Here is a 20,555-nt window from a genome sequence, read left to right as displayed (position 1 = left end):
CCATTCATTTTCTGAATGTATACTAAGGCCAACTGTCATTAATTACAACTTATAATTTCAATTTATACAAAAACATCTCAACTTTCAAAATTTTGAAAATGTCCGATTTTACCAAAACATTTGGAGCTTTTTAAGGACTATGAAGCTCAAATCAGGAAAATTAGGGCTGTTGAAGAAAAATAATAAAAAATTACGAAAATTAGACCCTCTTTAAAGCCTGCATCTGTAATTGTTATAAAAAAAATTGGCAAATAACTGCAAAAGCATTGATATGTTTGCCTTTCAAGGTCAATTAGTTTTATTTGAGTGCTCTACAACTTTGACCCAACAGCGGTTTTTCTTGGCCGGATCATTAGAATCATATTATCAAATGAAAATATCTATTTCGGTAAAAAAAGATAAAATTGCAACCAATAGAGACCTTTTTAGAACTCTTTATGCTGAAGAAAATAGTTTTCAGTATAATCTGAATTTAGTTCAGTAATAGCATAAAAAAAGGGCAATAACGCCATCCTAGGTTCACAAAAGTTCATGGATATTGGTGCAGAGGTTGATCTCGCTATTTTGAACATTTTAGTCACTGCGAGAAACTGGCTAAACCTTTTTGAGATTTTTTAAGAAAAAAAATACTGTTCTATCTTAGTAACGACTGCCCTATTTTTTTAATTGGATTTAAAAAAAAACAACAATCATTTTGTGCAAGATACCCTTAGGAACAATTGTGCCAAGTTTGATTTTAACCAGTCCAGCAGTTTTTTTTAAATGATAAAATAAAAAAATGAAAACTAATATGAAAAAAAGAAATAACTCCTAAATCAGATAAATCTCATCATGCTGAACAACTTCGTCTCCAAGTCAAAACTTGGCTGAAACTTTACATTATTGAAGATATTTGCAAAAAATACTGTTTGACCCATATGTTCTATGCAGCTATGTTTTTAATACGGAAAAGAATACAATATTTCTTTGTTCAAAATACCCTAGGTAACATCTGTACCAACTTTCAATGAATTCTGTTCAGCAATTTAGAGGAAATATTTGTGAAAATTATAACATAAAATATTGCCAAAAAAAAAAAACAAACAAAACAAAACAAAACAAACAAAAAAGGCAATAATTCAGCAATTGATATTCACGAAAATTGAACACAGATAGATTTCCTCATGCCTAGCACTTTTATCCAGTCATAATTGGGCTAAACTAAATGCTTAAAAAAGTTAGATCAGTCATTTGATATTCACAAAAAATTGTACACAGATAGAAAGATAGATTTACTCACTCTTAAAATCAATCTTTACCCAGACAGAACTTGACATAACCTGAAGTTTTGGAGATGGGGATATTTGCAGGAAATTGCAGTCTGACCATTATATTCTATTTTTAGTAAAGGTGGCTCTGTTTTTTCAAGGATTAAAAATTCCAACAGTAATATTGTTTAGAAAACCCTAGGTAACATTATTCTTATTCCATATTGTGAAAAATTGCAAAACCACACGAAACAGGAAGTTGATGTTAAAAGCAAAAAAAAAATTTTTAAAAATGCTTACAATACATGCCCCATCTAAATGAAACCACATAACAAATTTGAGATCAATCCTTCCATTAGAAGCCGGAATTCGAAAGTTTTCTCTATCATTCAATATAGTGTAAAATGGCAACGTCCCACGAATCACAAAGTTGATATTAAAGAGCAAAAAAATTGTTTACATATGATCCATCTATATGAAGCTATATAGGGAATTTTAAATTACTAATTCATTTTCAGCAGAGATTTTTGTAACGATATATTTCATTTTACAATTATAAATCGTGAAAAATGGCAAAGTCTCTCCAAACAAGAAGTTGATATTGGAGAGCAACAAAAATTCTTACAACATATGCCCATCTATATGAAGCAACTAATCACATTTGAAATCAATTCATCCATTGGGAGCAGTGAAAACAGTATACAAAAATGTTTGAAGGATGGAATAGCCGACACTTATTGAAATGAAGTTAATTAATACTTAATTCATTAACAAGACAGTCAATTTTTAGATGCAATAAAAATATAATTCAAGTATTTAATAATGATACAGTAGAGTTAACCCTTACTAATAAGTTTATTCAAATATTTTTCCAGATCAAAAGGATTCTGTGTTTTTTAGATTACCATAAAAACTGGAATGTGAAATTCCATTGTTGACTTAGTTACGACAAGTACAACCTAATTTCAGCATCAAATCTTTATATTCATGAAATATATACATTGTGTGAAGGAGCCAAAGGAATGCCCCCATTTCAGATGGAAAATTATCAATTGGAAACGAGAAATCAATACTTTTGTTGTAAATTTAACTTCTGAGTTTACCTATTAAAAATTGGAAACATCCAAAAGCAGAAAAGGACAATTGCAATTGTCCTTTTCTTATCTACTAATTGCCTTTTGTGGTTACCATATACTTTATTAAGACAAAGACCTGAGGGATAGGGAGATACTTTTTGTAATAAATCTTTACACCGATTGTTAATTTATTCCTTTCTGAAAGATCAAATACTCCAAATGTTTGCTGTGTCTTATTTATTATTTTTTATGTTACCTCAAAAATAGCAAAAATTGTTAGTGTGAACATGTAGAAAATTTATAGAGGAAATTGATGTATAGTTTCTAGAAAACAATGTCAGCATCTCTTTTACTAAAGTAAATTTCTAACTGACAATCCTAAAATTTGCAAACACAATTAGTTTTATTAGGCCTTAAATGAAAACTGATGTATACCGGTAATTTACCAATTATGTTGGTTTTTGTTGTAAAATAAGTGTTGTAGGTATAGAAGTGAAAAGTGATGAAATAATGAAGATACTGAATTTTGACTAAATATTGTGTATGAAACATAGTAACTAAGAAATTTATAAGTTTTAACATATCTGTACCTGAAGAAGAATCAATCAAGGTAAAAACTCAAGACTATGCCTAAGTTGGTTAAATATTTCTACACGCTGGTTTTTTTTTCTTTTTTTTCAGCAATCACTCTTTCTAAAACGTTTTATGTTGTTATCTGTAGTTATGCTGAATCAATAGTGTTACTTACGTTGGGTTTTTAAAAAAATGGATGAAAAAAAAACATAGCAAAATTAGACACACAGGGAAAAAATCTAATGTATGATATCTATAGATTATCTAAAACTACTTATATTGATTTCGTAAGATTCGCTTAAATTATCATCCCGAACCATTGGTGTCATTGACAGAAATACAAACAAACAAAATGAGCATCACTATATATATACACCTGAACTCATTAAAGGGGCACAGGTGTGAAGTCTCCCTATTTTGGTGGGCCTTCAGATATTTCAAACAAAATTGCAACGATCTCCAACATATATGTTAATGTCAAAGCTAGAGATTAAGTCACTTTCAGAAATATCTCCCATCTCATTTGAATTTTCAGCTTGAAACTGTAATAAATTACTATAATTCCTGTCAATATGAACTGACCTGGAACATGTGATGAAGATAATTATTATCATTGTAATATAGAGTAACATTGTGTGTCATCTTTCAGGGGAGGGGATGTCACAAGAAATTGTGTCAGTGAAATTGAATTTACAGTCTTACATTTTGTAAATAAAACCTTGACAAATCTCCTCCTTAGAGAAAATTCTAAAGATCATCCGCTTTAGAATGTTCCGAGGTAAACACCTATGCAAGGGGTAAAAATTGCTGTTAAGAGCTCTTTAAACATTAATGTAGACAACATTTCCACAAGTTCCTGAGATTTACATTTAAATCAAATAGAACAAACAGGATGCTGATTCCTTTATATTCTCCGGAAATTATATATTTGTTCTACGAGAATTCAGTAATTTGAATGCAGAGATAATTATATAGTTGAAAAATTTCTTCTTTTGTAAACGTTTCGTTACTGTGAATTCTTTTACTTTCATTTTCGGGGCCTATCAGAACATGTTTAAAAGCCTTTTGATGCTTGTTGAAGACCTTGTTGTGATCTCTGAAGGTATTTACTATTTTGGATTAGGTTACACACACTGGTGCACGTTTTTGTGTTCCACCATATCCATTATTTTTTCCATTAAAAAAATAGAGATATAAAATGAAATACAGCAATTAATGTTGTTAACTTCAAGCAACAGAGTTCAGCTACACTTGATTAAATGGTAGTCATCTAATTAAACTTAAAATTTACAGAGCTAAACTTTCTACTAAAGGAGATGTGACACAAAAATATCATTTTATAAACGTTAATACTTATAAAAACTATAGCATGTTTAGATACGAGTGTAACAAACGTTTTCTCATCAGGTTAGCGCTAAATAATTTAGAATGATTTATTTGTGTTTTCACATCGACGTAATTAATATGCATAATTGAAAACCAAAAGTAACGCTAAATTACCATATATGGAAGTGCTACGTAATTGGTTCCATTTGGGTACATCGAAAATAGCTTGTATATATTATGCAGACTGGTACACTGACCTGTATATTGGTGCAATGAATATGTTTAAAAAGTAAGAAAAATGGAGTTCTTTTTGTTTTCTGTCAGCTTTTCATTTCATTTAGAATAAATTCCTCGAGATAAATACACAACTATTTTGCACACTTCTTTAAGGACTGGAACAGGAGGGTACAAATAGTGACACACTGTGTATCATTTTTTTTTTTTTTGCGCTGGGCTTTATTAATAAACAAGTCCGGTAGACTTAATTATGACTAAGAGTTAGCATGGGCGGCTTCTTTTATCTTTAAATGAATCGTCGACACGTAACACAGGTATATGACATTGATAAGAATTGAAACATATGATTGAATTTCATTCGTCTTTCAGATTTTGAAATAAAACAATTTACATTGAGAATTTGAAACAATACACAGTATATAATAAATGACCATAGGTGAGTTTAAGGGAGTTTGTCTGGTACGGACAATATTTGTTTATAGGTCAGTTAAAATATTTTATTTTAGCTAAAAAGATTTAGAACACGAGGAAGCTTCACCTTATGGGTTATCAAATACAATTATCAAAAACCAATAAAAAATTAAACATGTTCGTATCATCATCTGTACTTGAAGGGACTTGAATATTACACTCCCTGGTACTGGTACACTTGTCAGGAGTAATGTTCCGTAAAAAAAGGTGAAATCTATATTTTCTTTGAAGTTCGAGGTCAGAACAGTTTAAATCTTGGAATATGAATTTAATTTACTTTATGTAAAAAGTTCAATCTTGCATAACAGAACATAATGAAATATTTCCATGTAATCTTCGAACAGAAGTGGTGTCATCTCACTGTGAATAGTCAAGTCTTCATTCATGTATATGTTATGACATTGTTTATCATTTCCTTCTCAAAATGATTTAAATTGATACAACTGTAAGTAAATATTCCTGTCAAATCAAAACTTTCAACATTTTCACTCTTAGTTATAGAAATCATGTAACAAATGCAGAAGACCCACGCATTTCAACTACTCGATATATGAATTGAACAAATGACGTTACACGGTCACGTGACCGTGTGGCTGATTATAATTCGTATGGCTTGGGTCCACATCGATTGTGAATCAATTAATCTTCAATCAAACAACGTAAGTGACTACAAGGGACGTTTTGGTTATATCTATTAAAATAAATATTTTGATAATAATCGAAATAAAATAGTGAAACAAAAATCAAACAAACCAAAGATAAAACAAAATTGTGTCGCATCTCCTTTTAACTAAAATGCATATACAATGACAGAAAGTGTAAATCTCCTTGATATTTTTCCAGGATGATCATTCAATCAAGGGAAGACCAACTCTATTTCTGACAGTACCAATATTACTCACAGTAAACTTACAGACTATTTGAGACTTACCAACACAGACATCATTTGAGTTGACATATCCAGGATCACAGACACAGACATAAGATCCATTAGTGTTCTGACACTGTGAGTTCGCCTGACATGGGTTATCATTACATTCATTGACATCTTGATCACAGTTATCTCCCTTCCAGCCAGTCTTACATTCACATGTTCCATTACTCTTATGACAGGTGTTTGTATTGACCTCTACACAGGTACAGTTCTCAGCACAGTTCTGTCCCCAGTAACCATCATCACAATCTGGAAAACAAGAAGTTTCAAGTAATGTCCTGGTAAGGATACTCTCTTTTATTAAAACTATTATTTATTTCATGAAACTGGAGAACTGTGATGTTAAAAGGGTATTTGCACTGTTACAAAGGTCAGATGGCTTTCTTAAAAGGAAAGGGGGTCACTATGCATACTGTGAACCAAATGTTTTTTTAAGATAAGACATAAGATTAATCTAATTAAAGAGTAATCAAGGGAACCAAGGTTATAGCGGTAATCAAAAGAATGTAATCCAGGGACAAAGACCAGACATGGAAAACAGACATACACAACAAAGAACATAAAGTAACTAAAATCATACATACAAAGTAACAAAAGTAAATGAGCAACTGAGATATGACCATGATCTGTATTTTATAATACTCAATATAACTACACAAAGTTTTTCAACATCTATCAAAGTTGTTATCTGGAATCTGTCAGATGATGGACAGATGGCACGACAGACACACAACTTTTTTAGGGTATCACATAATATCTCGCAACTTTGTATGGTGGGGTATAAAAATAAATCCATGGTGTATTTGCCTCACCAGTACAAGTTTTCTGGTCAGGAGCCAGTGTTTTTCCACTAGTTGTACAGGAACATATATATCCTGGTGTTTTATCGGTACAGCTGTCTTCACATGGATAACTGACACATTCATTAATATCTGAAGTATAAAAAAACTGCAGTAAGATTTTGATGTCATTTATATACATTTGTGTATCGCACAAATCAAGAATAGCTAAAAATTACATATTAAATGTACATATGTTGTAAGGAAAGAATAAATTACTTAAACAACACTGTTCAGTTCTGATTTATAAAATGCTGGATGACATATGATTTACACAACCATGTAAATATGGGATTCATAAATAATTGATATCATTGCAAGATGTCACTGAGGGTTTGATTTTATGCAAATGATCTCAGGTCACGTTAGATGGATACACTTTGGTTATTGACTTTCACACTGTGTAACAAGAAACTCCCAGCAGACTGAAACGCTAACCTGGTTAAAGTTTGTCTTTCAAGGGCAATAAATTTAAAAAGGAGTTGTCCAACAATTTTGACTCAAGAAGACATTGGTAGGACTATCATAAGGATTATTTCAGCGATAGAAAGTTTTTTTTATCTATCTATCATAGTTTTCAAGATATTGGCTAAAAACTGTAAAAATTCATCTTTCAAAGGCAATAACTCTTACAAGGAGTCACCTGACAACTTTGATCCCTGAAGAATTTTGAAGGCCTTATAAGGGTCATTTCAGCTATAGAAATAATTTTGCTAAAAATATCGGTTTTGGAGAGTGTTATAAAGGGAACCAATGTTATAGCAGTAATCAAAAAAATGCAATCCAGGTACGAAGACCAGACATGGAAAACAGACATACACAACAAAGAACATAAAGTAACTAAAGTCATACATACAAAGTAACAAAAGCAAATGAGAAACTCAGACTCCACTAAAAACTTGGAGCATGGACCATGTGTACCGGTAGGGTGAGAGTCCTCTGCTTTTCTAGAAACACCTGCCGAGTTGCTCATAAAAAAGTCAAGTCCGGGGTAGACAAACAAGGAAAAGAAAACTATGACCCGTTGATTAAATCAGTTTTCATGGAGCTGATGGATACACATAACGATCTATGACTTCATGATGACGACCATAAAACTTCTGTAGTGATGACTTCAATCTTGTAGCAACATAATCTTGTTCCAGAAGCCTAATTGTTAGAGTCCTAGTGTGATACACAAAGTCTGCGTAGTTTCGGCAAGCTCTGGCATAACGTATCTGATTCAGTTGTGATGTGACCACTCCATACGCAGGTGTTGAAGGGTTGTTGCCACAGATGAAAGGAAAGTTGACAATTTTGAATGAAAAGTCATCACATTTGTCATCGATTTCTAAGTGTAAGTCAACATATGAGGCTGACTTCACAGTGTAGTATTGCTTATCTTAAGTTCTTTGGGGTAGATGTGATGTATCAAAACCCCGAAATTAGGATTGTTTAAAGATAATACGTCATCTATATAGCGGAAACTGAGATTAAAGGATCTAGCCAAACGATATTCTTTCTTTCGGATCATATCACCTATCAAGTTGGAATGCCGATCGTTTGTTGAAAAAATACGTCCACCACACTGGACAAATATGTTGTCGATTAATTCCAGCATTTTTTAAACATCTTCCTCTGTATATTTGGGAGATGATTTGGAATTATTTCTTACAAAGCATGATGAATCTCTACCAAGAACTATATATTTGTATCTAGGTGTACCATCTTTTTTGGAAAACCAACGATGTATAATGCTTTTAAGTCGGGATTTTAACTGAGTATGGGGAAGTATACAGTGTTGAAAAATCATAGGTTTTAATGTAATTATATTCAGATAAAAGTCTTGAACTGATTGTCTCCAGAAGATCTTTCGAATTTTTCAGGATCCACATTGAATTAATACTACTACAGGAGTAACAAGTGTTGTGGTAGCACTGCAGACCCTCTTTGACAGTTGTGAGTATAGAAATTAAACGTTTTGAAAAAGGTCTGGTGGTACATTTTGCAGGTCCAGCTATGAAACGTTGTTTGTATGGATTCTTGTGGAGTTTAGGAATCCAGTACATAGACGGTAGTTCACAATCATCGTCCTTGGTAGAGAGACCAAAATTGGATAGCACAGATTTGTGGTTTTCCACAATCTCTTCTTTGGAGAGCGTGGTAGCAGTATAGGTCTTATCACTGCTATTATTTTCTACCTCTACCTCCGATAATAAACATTGGATGTAAAACGTTTTGCAGACAAAAACAATGTTATTTTTGGCTTCGTCTTCAGGTACGACAACATACTTGTTATGTATGGTAGACAATGCTTTTGCTACATCAGGGTCTTTGAAGACCGGAGTAGCCTTTGACCTACTTCAAACGTTCTTTTGTTTCAAAACTAAAGACCTCATGGCCTTTAACTACTCTGACACAGAATATATGTGAAAAACTACTGTCTGACTCCTTTGTTCTATTTTCTAGTAACAGTGGCCATGGTTTTCGGCCGATCAAAAATCACCACTCCAGTTCTATGCACGATACCCCAAAGAACTTTCATACCAAGTTTGGTTCAAATTGGTCCAGTAGTGTCAGAGAAGATTTTTGAAAGAAATAACATTCAAAATAGCAAAAAATATCGAAAAAGGGCAATAACTCCAACATGGCTTCACAGATTTAAATGAAAATTTGACCACGGATAGATCGTATCATGCTGAACATTTTTAACCAAGTCAAAATTGTCTAAACCTAACGGTTTAGGATATATGTGCGAAAAACTACTGTCTGACCACTATGTTCTATTTTTAGTAATGGCGGCCATGTTTTCCAACGGATATAAAATCCCCACATCAGTTCCATGTACAGTACCCAAAAGAACATACATACCACGTTTGGTTCTAATTGGTCAAGTAGTGTCAGAGGAAAAGAGTTTTGAAAAATTGTAAACGACGACGGACGACGACGACGGACGCCAAGTGATGGCAATAGCCTTCAGCCAGTTGAGCATAAAAGTGATTATGCTTGGTTATGATTGGATTTGATTTTTCATCTGCTTATCATACAAGCATGGCATATTTATGATCTTCAATTTATCACATGACAAACTATAAGCTAACAAGCTTACTTTCAAAAAGACCTGCAATAATAAAATATTAGTCAGTTCAAAGGGTACAAATGCACTCAGAACTTACTTTCGCAAAGACCAGTTGTATTATCTGTCATTGTCAAATTGTATCCTGTTGGACAAGTACAGTACTCTTCTCCATTAGCTCTCACAGCACAAGTACCAGGAGATGTACAGTGGAAAATGGAACATTCTGTCTTTACTGCAAGAAAAATAAAAACAAACATATTTTTACCTCAGTAAGTTGTCAATTTACTACGAACTGTGAAATTTATCCATCCAGAAGGAGTTGAGATTATTTGCAACAACATTCGGATGGATAGATGGATGGACAATTTGATTCCAACCCTACCCAATTACTGAGTAAGGATATAATATAGTCTTAAGGCTGTATATTATGTTAGATCTAGTATTTCTGACTTATTTGTAAAAATACATATACAAATTTCATTACAACATTCATCCATTGGCAAAATTAACAAACCTCTTAAAGAACAGACAGACTGACCATTTGACTACTTCCCACTTTATGACCATCATTCAAATAATCATAAACTAAAAACTAAAAATACTTTGAGAAAGGACATAACATAAGATGATACCTCTGCTTCAAATAGAGTTTAATGTTTTAATACAAAAATCTTTAAGTTAGGTTATTTCCCTTTTGAGGCCTCTGACAAACATGCACATCTACAAACAATACCTTCCCTTCCTACTAAAATCCTTTGAGCAGTTTAGGAGGAGCTGCACTTGCGAGATTTTAAAAAGTAAAACCCATACGTTGGATTATCTTCCATTGGAGTTAATTGTACTAATTAAATTCTCTCATTTTATCTACATATGATGCCAAAACACTCCTATAAAATTTCATTAAAATCTTTTGAACAGTCCAGGACATGTGCTTAAGAGGTGTTTTTTATTATCGTCCTTAGGAGTTCTCCAACAATAATTGTATTTCTTCAAACCCATTTACATATATTGCTAATAGTCCTCAAGTTTACGTCGGAATTCTGTGTATTAAGAGGTTTCGAACGAGTTGCTCTTACAAGAAATGAAGGAAAAAAAGACAAACAGACAGAGTGATTCAAATTTACATGTATCAACTTCGTTTGTTGAGGTATAATTATCAAATTTCCTGTTTGTCTAGAGCTTTTATTGAAGTAGTCAAAACGTGTAACACAAACATTTACTAACCAGTACAAGTTCTTTGATCTGACTGACTGAGTATGTAACCATCATTACAGGAACATTTATAACTTCCCACAGTATTGAGACAGTTCTGGGAACACAGGTTTAATGTCGAATCACACTCATCTATATCTAGAAGACACAAAAACTTAATATTTTTACAACAATTTTAACTACATACTGTTAACCTCAGAGAGTGGATAAATGGGAGATCTTCTCATTTCAACTATTTCATGTGAGAGATTTAATAATTCATTGCAGCAAAAAAGAATGAAACGTTATGAAGAAAAATAAACAAAGAAGTGGAAACTAAAGACACCAACAAAAATTATATTCAAAGAATTTTACATAAAAGATTGCAAGTATTCTTGATTTGTAATTTCAGGGAGAAAATGTAAATTGAATTCTAAAGTAAGAATGACCTTTTTGATAACCACCCCCCCCCAAAAAAAAAAGGACTCTTTTTGTAGAACCCTATAACTATATATAAAACCAAACCTGACACTCTGCTAATGTGAGGCTAGAAGCGTCGAAGTTTGAATACATGGCTTTTGATTTATCTTATAAAAATCAAATCGTTATAAACCTTGACATTTGTGATTGGCATTCAACTGAAATCCAGATCTACAGCTACAGATAAAACTCCCTGGGTTGTTGGTACACTCCTGGTCACATGGGTTAGTCAAACACTCATCGATATCTGTACAATTGAAATATTGACATTAATAACTGGACTTGTAGGTTAGAAATTAAGACATGCTCTAAATAAATTAGAAAATTAGCTTTTCTATCTAGTTAAACTGATCTTCTCACCCACCTTGACATATATCAGATTCAAATTGGTAACCAGTCACACACTGCCTCACATAAGAACAAGGTGTGTGTACACTTTTCTCATTAGATGTTGTTTCATGTGGAAGGTTTCCAATGTTACATTCAATAATGTCACTTTCAAATGATCGTCATCACTTATCAAAAAAAGTATTGTGACAGCACAATCTAGTATGACTTCTATTTTTTCTGAAATTACAAAACCAAGTTGTAAATGATTTTCTCACCTTGACATGTACCAGAAACATTGTGATAACCAGTCATACACTGGCACACATAAGAACCAGGTGTGTTGACACACTGCTCATTGACTGCTGTATCACAAGGATTGTTCACATTGTTACATTCATTTATGTCAGCGTCACATTTGGTTCCCTGCCAACCAAATTTACAGACACAGCCTGTCAAAGGATCACATCTCTCTGCTCCAGCACCACAGCCACAGTCATTGGCACAGTTACTTCCCCAATGGAACTGGTCACACACTAGAACATAAATTAACACATTCAGTTTTCCTCAATAGGAACATAAAATTTATACATATTTAACAAGCAAGGCTATCATCCTTATAGAACAAAGCTTTGATTTCAGAATAGAGTGATTATACTCTGAACAAAATGAACCATCTATCATCTTTATTAAACAAGTCATTTATTGACCCAGTTACTGATATGGTGTTAACCTCTCCTTGACTTTTCTATTAAAAGGAATAAAATGCATGACATTCAATCAGTTTCAAAGATAGATGTCAATAACAAAAATACTATTTTCAAACTCTGAATTTAATTGGTACATTTTTTGTTAGTTGCAGGGCATAAAAATACCTGATATTAAAAGATCAGGGCACAGGCTTGCCTATTATTCAAAATCAGTTTTGTTTACAACCCCAACAGTCAGTACACACTTCCTTTTGTGGTCTAAAAAATTGTAAATAAGATAGACTCACTAATATTCAAGTTATCACACAGAAACTAATTATTTACGGCAACAGCAGCACCATACCATTATATGACCATTGAATTGTTGTGGTTGTATAAAAACATGATAACATTCATCAACCACAACTTGTTTCATAATAGTTGAAGTGTCTTAGTTTTCTTTTAAGTTGAACTGAAGGGAATCAAATGATTTTGTCACGATAAATGGACTCACCTGTACAAGTTCTTTGATCATTTTCTAAGAATTTTCCCACAGGACAGCTACAGCTGAAACTACCAGCATTATTTGTACATGTCGACTTGTCAGAGCAAAGATTCGTGCTGTCTTCTGAACATTCATCAATATCTGAAATGAAAGTGTTAAAATGAAAATAATTCATTGAAGAGCAAACTAGTGCCATATGATATAATTATATTCCTTCAAGCACAACTGCCTACAATGTGCAAACCTTCCTATAAAATTTCATGAAAATTCATTGAAATGTTTAGGTGTAGCTGTATTTTCAACCGATGAATGGTTGAATGGACAGACAAAGGGATTCCTATTTAACACACCAACATTGTTGCCATGGGTAACAAGCAATATGTATTGTGTCATGTATTTTCTTTAAAATTCCGACATCTAGCTTTAGTTGACTTCTATTATCAATTTATATCTACATATTTTGCTTTGGTTATGTCATTAAAAAAATGTTTTAATGGAAAATTATTGAGGTGTTTACTTAAAATCTCAATGAAATAACAGCAGAATGCATTTGAGGTTCCCAATCAAGAAAATGAGGATATCTTGAAGTTCAAATAAGAAAAAGGTAATCTTATACCTTTACAAGTTTGTCCATCCTCCTGTAGCTGGTATCCTGCCTCACAATAACACTCGGCAGAAGTACCATTTAGCTTACAAGCATAACTACAGGTCAAGTTATTAAAGCTGGCACAAGGATTAGAAACTACAATGTAGTAAATTAAAAAAAATGTCAGACAAACAAGTCAGTAAAATCCAATCTCATATGTTTATGACATTATACACAATATTCATTTTCGCGGTTTAAAAAATTCCCAACGATGTTAGAACTATCAAATTTGCGCAAATTTTTGGTCGTTCCCTCCGCGAGACTCAAACTCGTACCACTGTGACATCTATGGCAACACCGCCTACTCAAAGTCCAGCGCCCTAGACCACTCGGCCAGCTAGGCTATATAAAATATAGCTTTCACTGGCCAGGTCATTCCTCCTTGTAGAATTAATCTAGGGCTGCAACTTAGTACACAATGTATGGTAGTACGGGACAGCTCATATCAGATGTTATTATGTAGGAGAGAGGATCAAATTAATGATGCATGTCACAACAAATTACATGACAACATGTATTTTTTTCAAGTTCCTCCGCTCAACCAAACAAACAAAAACTGGTGCAAAAAGGTTACGAGGAAGAATATTCGACTTTACCTTTACTACATGTTCTGCGATCAGCATTAAGTTCGAATCCAAAGAAACATCTACAGTTGAAGTTTCCTACTGTATTAACACACTTCTGTTGACAGTTATGAGATCCGGTTGTACACTCGTTCACATCTTAAATGAAAAGAAAAATATATTGATATCTATCCCTTTTTACCCTATCTGTCTGATGTTAGTGCAATCATCTAATTATTTGAAGGACTAGAACTAGTAATTTGTAGAAAATACCCTTTGAACAATATATGCACTTTTAAAACATTTAAGTTTACCTTCACATTCATATGAATTTTTCTGTTGATATCCAGAGTTACATGTACATGTATATCCACCTCCAGTGTTGCTACAGGTAGATGTAGTTGTAGAACAGTTGTTCGAAGTAGGACTACCGCATTCATTTATATCTGAAAGTTAACAAAATCAGCATTTACCAACGTGTTAGATTATTCAGCTACTATCTGTAAACATATTAATTTTTGTGGCGTACATATTTTTTACAATTTTCACGGTGGACAGAAACCGCAATAAAAAGTACCTGCGAAAATGACTTTTAACACTATATAACAATACAATCAATTCCTAAACCATGAAAATTAATACCTGCTAATTTGACAGGATCTGTAAAAAATAGCAACTGCCTAAAATTATTACGTTTACAGTATCCTATTATATCTGTCAGATTTTTAAAAATAAATATTTAAGGTAAGGCAAAATTTGCATTTGTGTTAATCCCTGATAACAGACATATTTTAATATAAAATAAAAATATATTGCGGTAAAATTCTAACCATAAATTCAACATCTGTAAAACAAAATAATCTTATCTCCAAACAAAATAAAGATTATTGTAATAAGCTGAATATTAACAAAATGTCCTGTGTATATAGAATTACATAGCTTTCTATATTACCTGAACAAGGTACACTGTTATCGTCCGATACTTTCTCATATCCAGCATTAGTACATGAACATTCATATCCACCATTTGTATTGGTACAAATCTTGTCATTACCACAGATACCAGGTGTAGTAGTACATTCGATGACATCCTGATCACAGTTAGGTCCTGTCCAGGCACTATTACAAACACATCCTCGACTGGGATCACATCTTATGGCACCTGGTCCACAGGAACATATCTGAGCACAATTGTCACCATAGTTTGGAGCTTGACAGGCTAAAGAAGAATTAAAAGGAATAAATCCATTCCATATTTTCTGCCACATAACTGACTTTTACAAGCTACAAAAGACCCACATGTTTCATCTCTTGTATCTTCAAATAAAGATGCATCATATAGGAAATCCCAACAAGCCACCTAAAAGAATTCAAATATTTACAAAAATCTGCAGCCTCTTTTTTACTAATGAGACAAGGTGAAAATAATTTGAAACAGACATGCATCTGTCTGAATTTGAAATAGTTTCCTAAAAGATGGTTTCAGTAGCTAATACCTGTACACGTGGTGCCATCAGCTGTCATTTTATACCCAGTAAAACACGAACATATGTAACTTCCTTCTGAATCAGTACAGTTCTGTGTACATACATTCTGCTCACATTCATCGATATCTGATAAGAACATAATTTCCCATCAGCATAACAAAGACAGGAAGTAGCTTTAAAATATTTTGCTTTCAATATAAATATGGATTTAGTATGTATGCAAAATCTGCAGGTCAACGTTCAATTTTAGAGTGTTCACAAATTCAGAAAGTTAATGAATGGTGACAATTGGAAAGGATGACAATGATAACTGAACTAAAATGACTAGATTTTCATAGATTATGGGCCGCTTGATCAAAATATTATATCTTTCAATTTTCAAAGTACTTTAGATATACCTGAGATACCATTGTACAGTCCATACATGTATTAACTATAACAAACTTACTGCTACAGCTGCCATTATTTTCAACTTGATAACCCTCCCTACAGATACATTGCCATGTACCATCATTAGAAGTAGTATTGTCACAGCCATAGGAACATGTCAAATTCTGTAACTGACACACGTCAGTTATGGCTAGAATGGAAATTAAATACAAAAAGATATTTCTTTATGCATTTTGTACAAGTATATTTAAAAATACTTTTTATATATTTTATCTATTTTTTTTATAATTGCAGTAAGAACAAATTTATTTTAAAGTAACCAGATTTATAAAACTTCCTTTTTAAATATCTTATGTTATTTATTTTTTTTTCTATATACATTAAAAAGTGAACCTAACTTGTTTGCCACATGCTAGACTAATCGAGGTAACAAAGGTTATAGCGGTAATCAAAAGAAAGTAATCCAGGGACAAAGACCAGACATGGAAAACAGACATACACAACAAAGAATATAAAGTAATTTAAACCATAAATACAAAGCAACAAAAGCAAATGAGCAACTCTGATTCCACTGAATCCTGGAACATGGACCAGGTGCACCCGCCAAGTAGCTACAGATATGGTTGAGTACCGTTCTTTTATTATTATCTTGAAACTAAAAGTGTGGCCACCCAGCAATGGAACAGACATGACTTCCAAGCAATGTCTTAGAACGTGTATATGTATTCACTTATCAACTTACTTTGGTTACATGTTTTACCATCAGACAACAATTCAAAACCAAATACACAGCTACATGTAAAACTGCCATCAGTGTTGTCACAGTTCTGATCACAGCCACTTGTTCTCTCTGTACACTCATCTATATCTGTAAACAAATTAATAAAAAAATGAAGACATATGAATTTCAAAGTTAAATGTAAATGTGGGAGATTACCCAAAATACTATTATTAAGCACACAGAGAAAACACCTCCTCTTTGAATGAGAATCATTAAAATTCCTGAAGCAGTTTAAGAGTTGTGTTTACAGACTTACAAACATGAACAACAATAACTTCTGGTCAAAGGACTGGGAGGGTCCACCGTGCTCCCCCAGTCGTCAACTTCATGCAAATTTTGAGGTACCTGTATGCCTCCTACTACCAAATCAATTTGTCACTAAAATATTCTCTGACTCTTTATCAGTATAAGCCTATATTTGTATCCCATCAGGTTAAAAAGCCAAGATTTTTGTGCCTCAATTGTCCAAGCATCTTAGTCTCCCTGGGACAATGGGTGTGAAGAAATACATATAGGTATCATCACGTAACCTAATGTCTCAGCTTTACATTATGGTACCAAGAAAAATGTGGTAACACCTAAGGTTTTGGAGAAAAATGTACCCCTTATTCAACAAAAATGCTTAAATTGACATATTGTCAATGTCAAAACCCCTGTTGTATTTATTCTTTACATAAAATTACTTACAGTTTGTATTTGGTATTTTCTATTTAGTTTTATCACAATTAATATTCCTGGGGTTCTTTTCATGACTTGACCATCAACTAAAATGTTAACTGTTAGCATATAACCCATGTAAAAAAGTCTTGAGTACTAGTGTTTTAATTGTCTTTGTTTTAACATATCTTCGGAATTTCATATTTTCTGCCACTTCACCTGTAATGAGCATTTTTTTTCAAGTACCCTACTTAAAACAAGCTTTTCTATATTAAAACATATTTATGTAGCATTGTAGCGTCCTAATGAGTCAAAGAAACGCAAAATTTGACCTATTTCAGGCCAATTAGGCGAAATAATTTTACCTCCTACCCACAAAAATTTTCATGAAAAATAGCAATTTGTATGTGGAAGATTAACATTCTTTAAAGAGTGTGTGTATATGTGTGTCAATCATTCACCGTACATGTAGTTGCTTATTTCAAACCTTACATGTATCAAAATAATGAAAGCAAACAAAATCATGTTAAAACTGTGATATTTTAAACAAAAAATATACAATTTACATGCTTCAATGCGTGATAATATGTTAATTCATAAACTTCACAGATTATCGCGCATTGAAGCACATAAGTTATATATTTTTTGTTTAAAATATCACAGTTTTAACATGATTTTGTTCGCTTTCATTATTTTGATACATGTAAGGTTTGAAATAAGCAACTTCATAAACTTCCCGCCCCGTGCAGGTCCGGGTGTTAAAAGAATAGGCCTGCAGCAGCGCTAAGCTTGTCGTAAAAGGTGATTAAACAGTGCTCAGAACCCTAGCCGGGGGGCTAGGGCGCTCTGCCCACAGAGCAACTGGGATGTGTGCCCCAGGTGGTTGAATGGGAGTACCCCCGGCGTGTTACATGCTGGGGTTGTCAGGCTATAATACGGAAAACCTGACCGCAAACCATAGTGGTGCACCGTGTTGGGAAAGATGCCATGTTCCTCGCACATTAAAGAACCCTACTGTGGTATTCTCCCGGAGTAGGAACCATAATTGCCCAACCCTACCCACCTCTCCCTATTTCCAGTGGCAATCAAAAATTATTGACCCCATTGTCCTTGTGTCCCATCCCTTTTCATTTCATCATCATTTCATGCTCATTTTATCATCAATTTCATGTTCATCGTCTGAATATAGCTGAAATATTGCTGCTCGGACGTTAAACCCCAACAAACAAACAAACATAAACTTCCCTTTTTAAAATATTTGTCGCCTTGGAATAAATAAAGCATATTTGCTAGACAATATGACTAATACATGAAGTCCTCCATAATTAATACCATATATACATTGAGAACAGTTCGTGTATGCTATAAACAATCGCTTTCTTTCACATTGGGGGATTTTAGTTGGTATGGATACAATTCTGTTGAGGTTGAGATATTTTTGTCATGGGTAGGGAATAGTTAAATATTAATAACCTGGTCTCATAAGAAAGCTGATATTCTATATACTTGTATTCAAATACAAAAAAAAACATGTTTTAGGTGTCTGTTTGAAAAAACAATTTCCAATAACCGGTGAATTAAAACTAAATATGAAATTCCGAAAATTCCCCTTTTTATGGAAAACTCATTATTGTCCATTGAAATTGAAAAATGTGCAACTGAAAAGGGCAGAAATGTGGAATACATTGGTAATTAAAACAACAGTACCCAACATGTAAATTGTACATCATTTATATGCTATAAACTAACATTTGCGCTCATGTTGAGGTATATTTTTCATGGGAAGGGATGGGAATTTTTCCCCAAACTTGACTTAGAAAAGTTTAAACACATTTGTATTGATCAACATGGCTCATTTAAAAGCTAAGACAATATATAAATGTACTGCTTAACTATGGTATTCTGAAAAAGGACAATAACGAGTGATATAGAAGACATTTTGAAATTCTGAAAATTCCCTTTTCACAATTTCAAACTAATTGGAAATTTGTCACAAGACTTAAAAACAACCCCAGAAGTATCAATTGTGATAATACTAAACAGAAAATATCCAAATAATTCATTTGTTACTTTAGCATAAATACTCTAGGGGTTTTAACATTGAAAACTATGTCAATTTAAGCGATTTTCTAGTTCTTGCTAGAGATTCCTCATACTTTGTAAGAAACAATTCCAAATCATCTTCCAAATATATAGAGGAAGATGTTTACAAAATGCTGGAATTTTTAATAGACAACATATTTGTCCAGTGTGGTGGACGTGTTTTTCAACAAAGGGTCGGCATTCCAATGGGAACAAATTGTGCTCCTTTACTTGCTGACTTTTTCTTTCCCTCTTATGAGGCTGACTTAATAGCTGATCTGATCTGAAAGAAAGAATACCGTTTAGCTAGATCCTTTAATCTCAGTTTCCGCTATATAGATGACGTATTATCTTTAAACAATCGTAATAACTTGAGATAAAGGATACTACAGACACTGTGATGTCAGCCTCATATCTTGACCTACATTTAGAAATCGATTGTAAAGGAAAACTATTGACCAAACTTTACGACAAACTTGATGACTTTTCATTCAAAATTGTCAACTTTCCTTTCATCTGTGGCAACATCCCTTCAGCACCTGCGTATGGAGTGTTCATATTACAACTGATACGTTATGCCAGAGCTTGCCGAAACTACGCAGACATTTTGTATCGCACTAGAACTCTAACAAATAGGCTTCTGGAACAGGGTTATGTTGCTACAAAATTGAAGTCATCACTACAGCAGTTTATGGTCGTCATCATGAACTCGTGGATCGTTATGGTGTATCCATCTGCACAATGAAAACTGATTTATTCAACGGGTCATAGTTTTCTTTTCCTTGTTTGTCTACCCCGGACTTGAATTTTTATGAGCAACTCGGCAAGTGTTTCTAGAAAAGCAGAGGACGCTTACCCTATCGGGTCCATGCTCCAAGTTTTTAGTGGAGTCCGAGTTACTTTGTATGTATGATTTTACTTACTTCAAACATAATAGTTCGTGTTCTTTGTTGTGTATGTCTGATTTTCGTGTTTGGTCTTTGTCCCTGGATTACT

The 20,555-nt window shown here is 33.2% G+C and overlaps 1 protein-coding gene across 6 annotated transcripts in view; it reads right to left on the bottom strand.

The window, feature by feature from the left end:
- LOC148611777 (uncharacterized) overlaps nucleotides 1-20,555 on the bottom strand; it is a 71,381-nt gene that overhangs the window by 16,402 nt on the left and 34,424 nt on the right. For all 6 annotated transcript variants that reach the window (XR_015924195.1, XM_088592641.1, XM_088592640.1 and 3 more), the window contains exons 17-30: nucleotides 16,782-16,907; nucleotides 16,098-16,229; nucleotides 15,659-15,775; nucleotides 15,115-15,381; nucleotides 14,477-14,608; nucleotides 14,196-14,321; nucleotides 13,570-13,695; nucleotides 12,963-13,094; nucleotides 12,038-12,295; nucleotides 11,566-11,679; nucleotides 10,986-11,111; nucleotides 9,859-9,993; nucleotides 6,677-6,796; nucleotides 5,862-6,113 (exon numbers count right to left, since the gene is read on the bottom strand). Coding sequence is in view for 5 of the 6 variants with exons in the window: in XM_088592641.1 (XP_088448767.1) it covers nucleotides 5,862-6,113; nucleotides 6,677-6,796; nucleotides 9,859-9,993; nucleotides 10,986-11,111; nucleotides 11,566-11,679; nucleotides 12,038-12,295; nucleotides 12,963-13,094; nucleotides 13,570-13,695; nucleotides 14,196-14,321; nucleotides 14,477-14,608; nucleotides 15,115-15,381; nucleotides 15,659-15,775; nucleotides 16,098-16,229; nucleotides 16,782-16,907 (2,163 nt within the window). In the remaining variant the exon portion in view is untranslated. The remainder of the gene's footprint in view (nucleotides 1-5,861; nucleotides 6,114-6,676; nucleotides 6,797-9,858; nucleotides 9,994-10,985; nucleotides 11,112-11,565; nucleotides 11,680-12,037; nucleotides 12,296-12,962; nucleotides 13,095-13,569; nucleotides 13,696-14,195; nucleotides 14,322-14,476; nucleotides 14,609-15,114; nucleotides 15,382-15,658; nucleotides 15,776-16,097; nucleotides 16,230-16,781; nucleotides 16,908-20,555) is intronic.

The sequence above is a fragment of the Perna viridis genome, chromosome 7 (genome assembly GCF_037379345.1).
Source record: "Perna viridis isolate PV_CMFRI_1.1 ecotype Kerala chromosome 7, ASM3737934v1, whole genome shotgun sequence".
NCBI classification, from domain to species: domain Eukaryota; kingdom Metazoa; phylum Mollusca; class Bivalvia; order Mytilida; family Mytilidae; genus Perna; species Perna viridis.
This window is presented reverse-complemented; position numbering and strand designations above follow the sequence as displayed.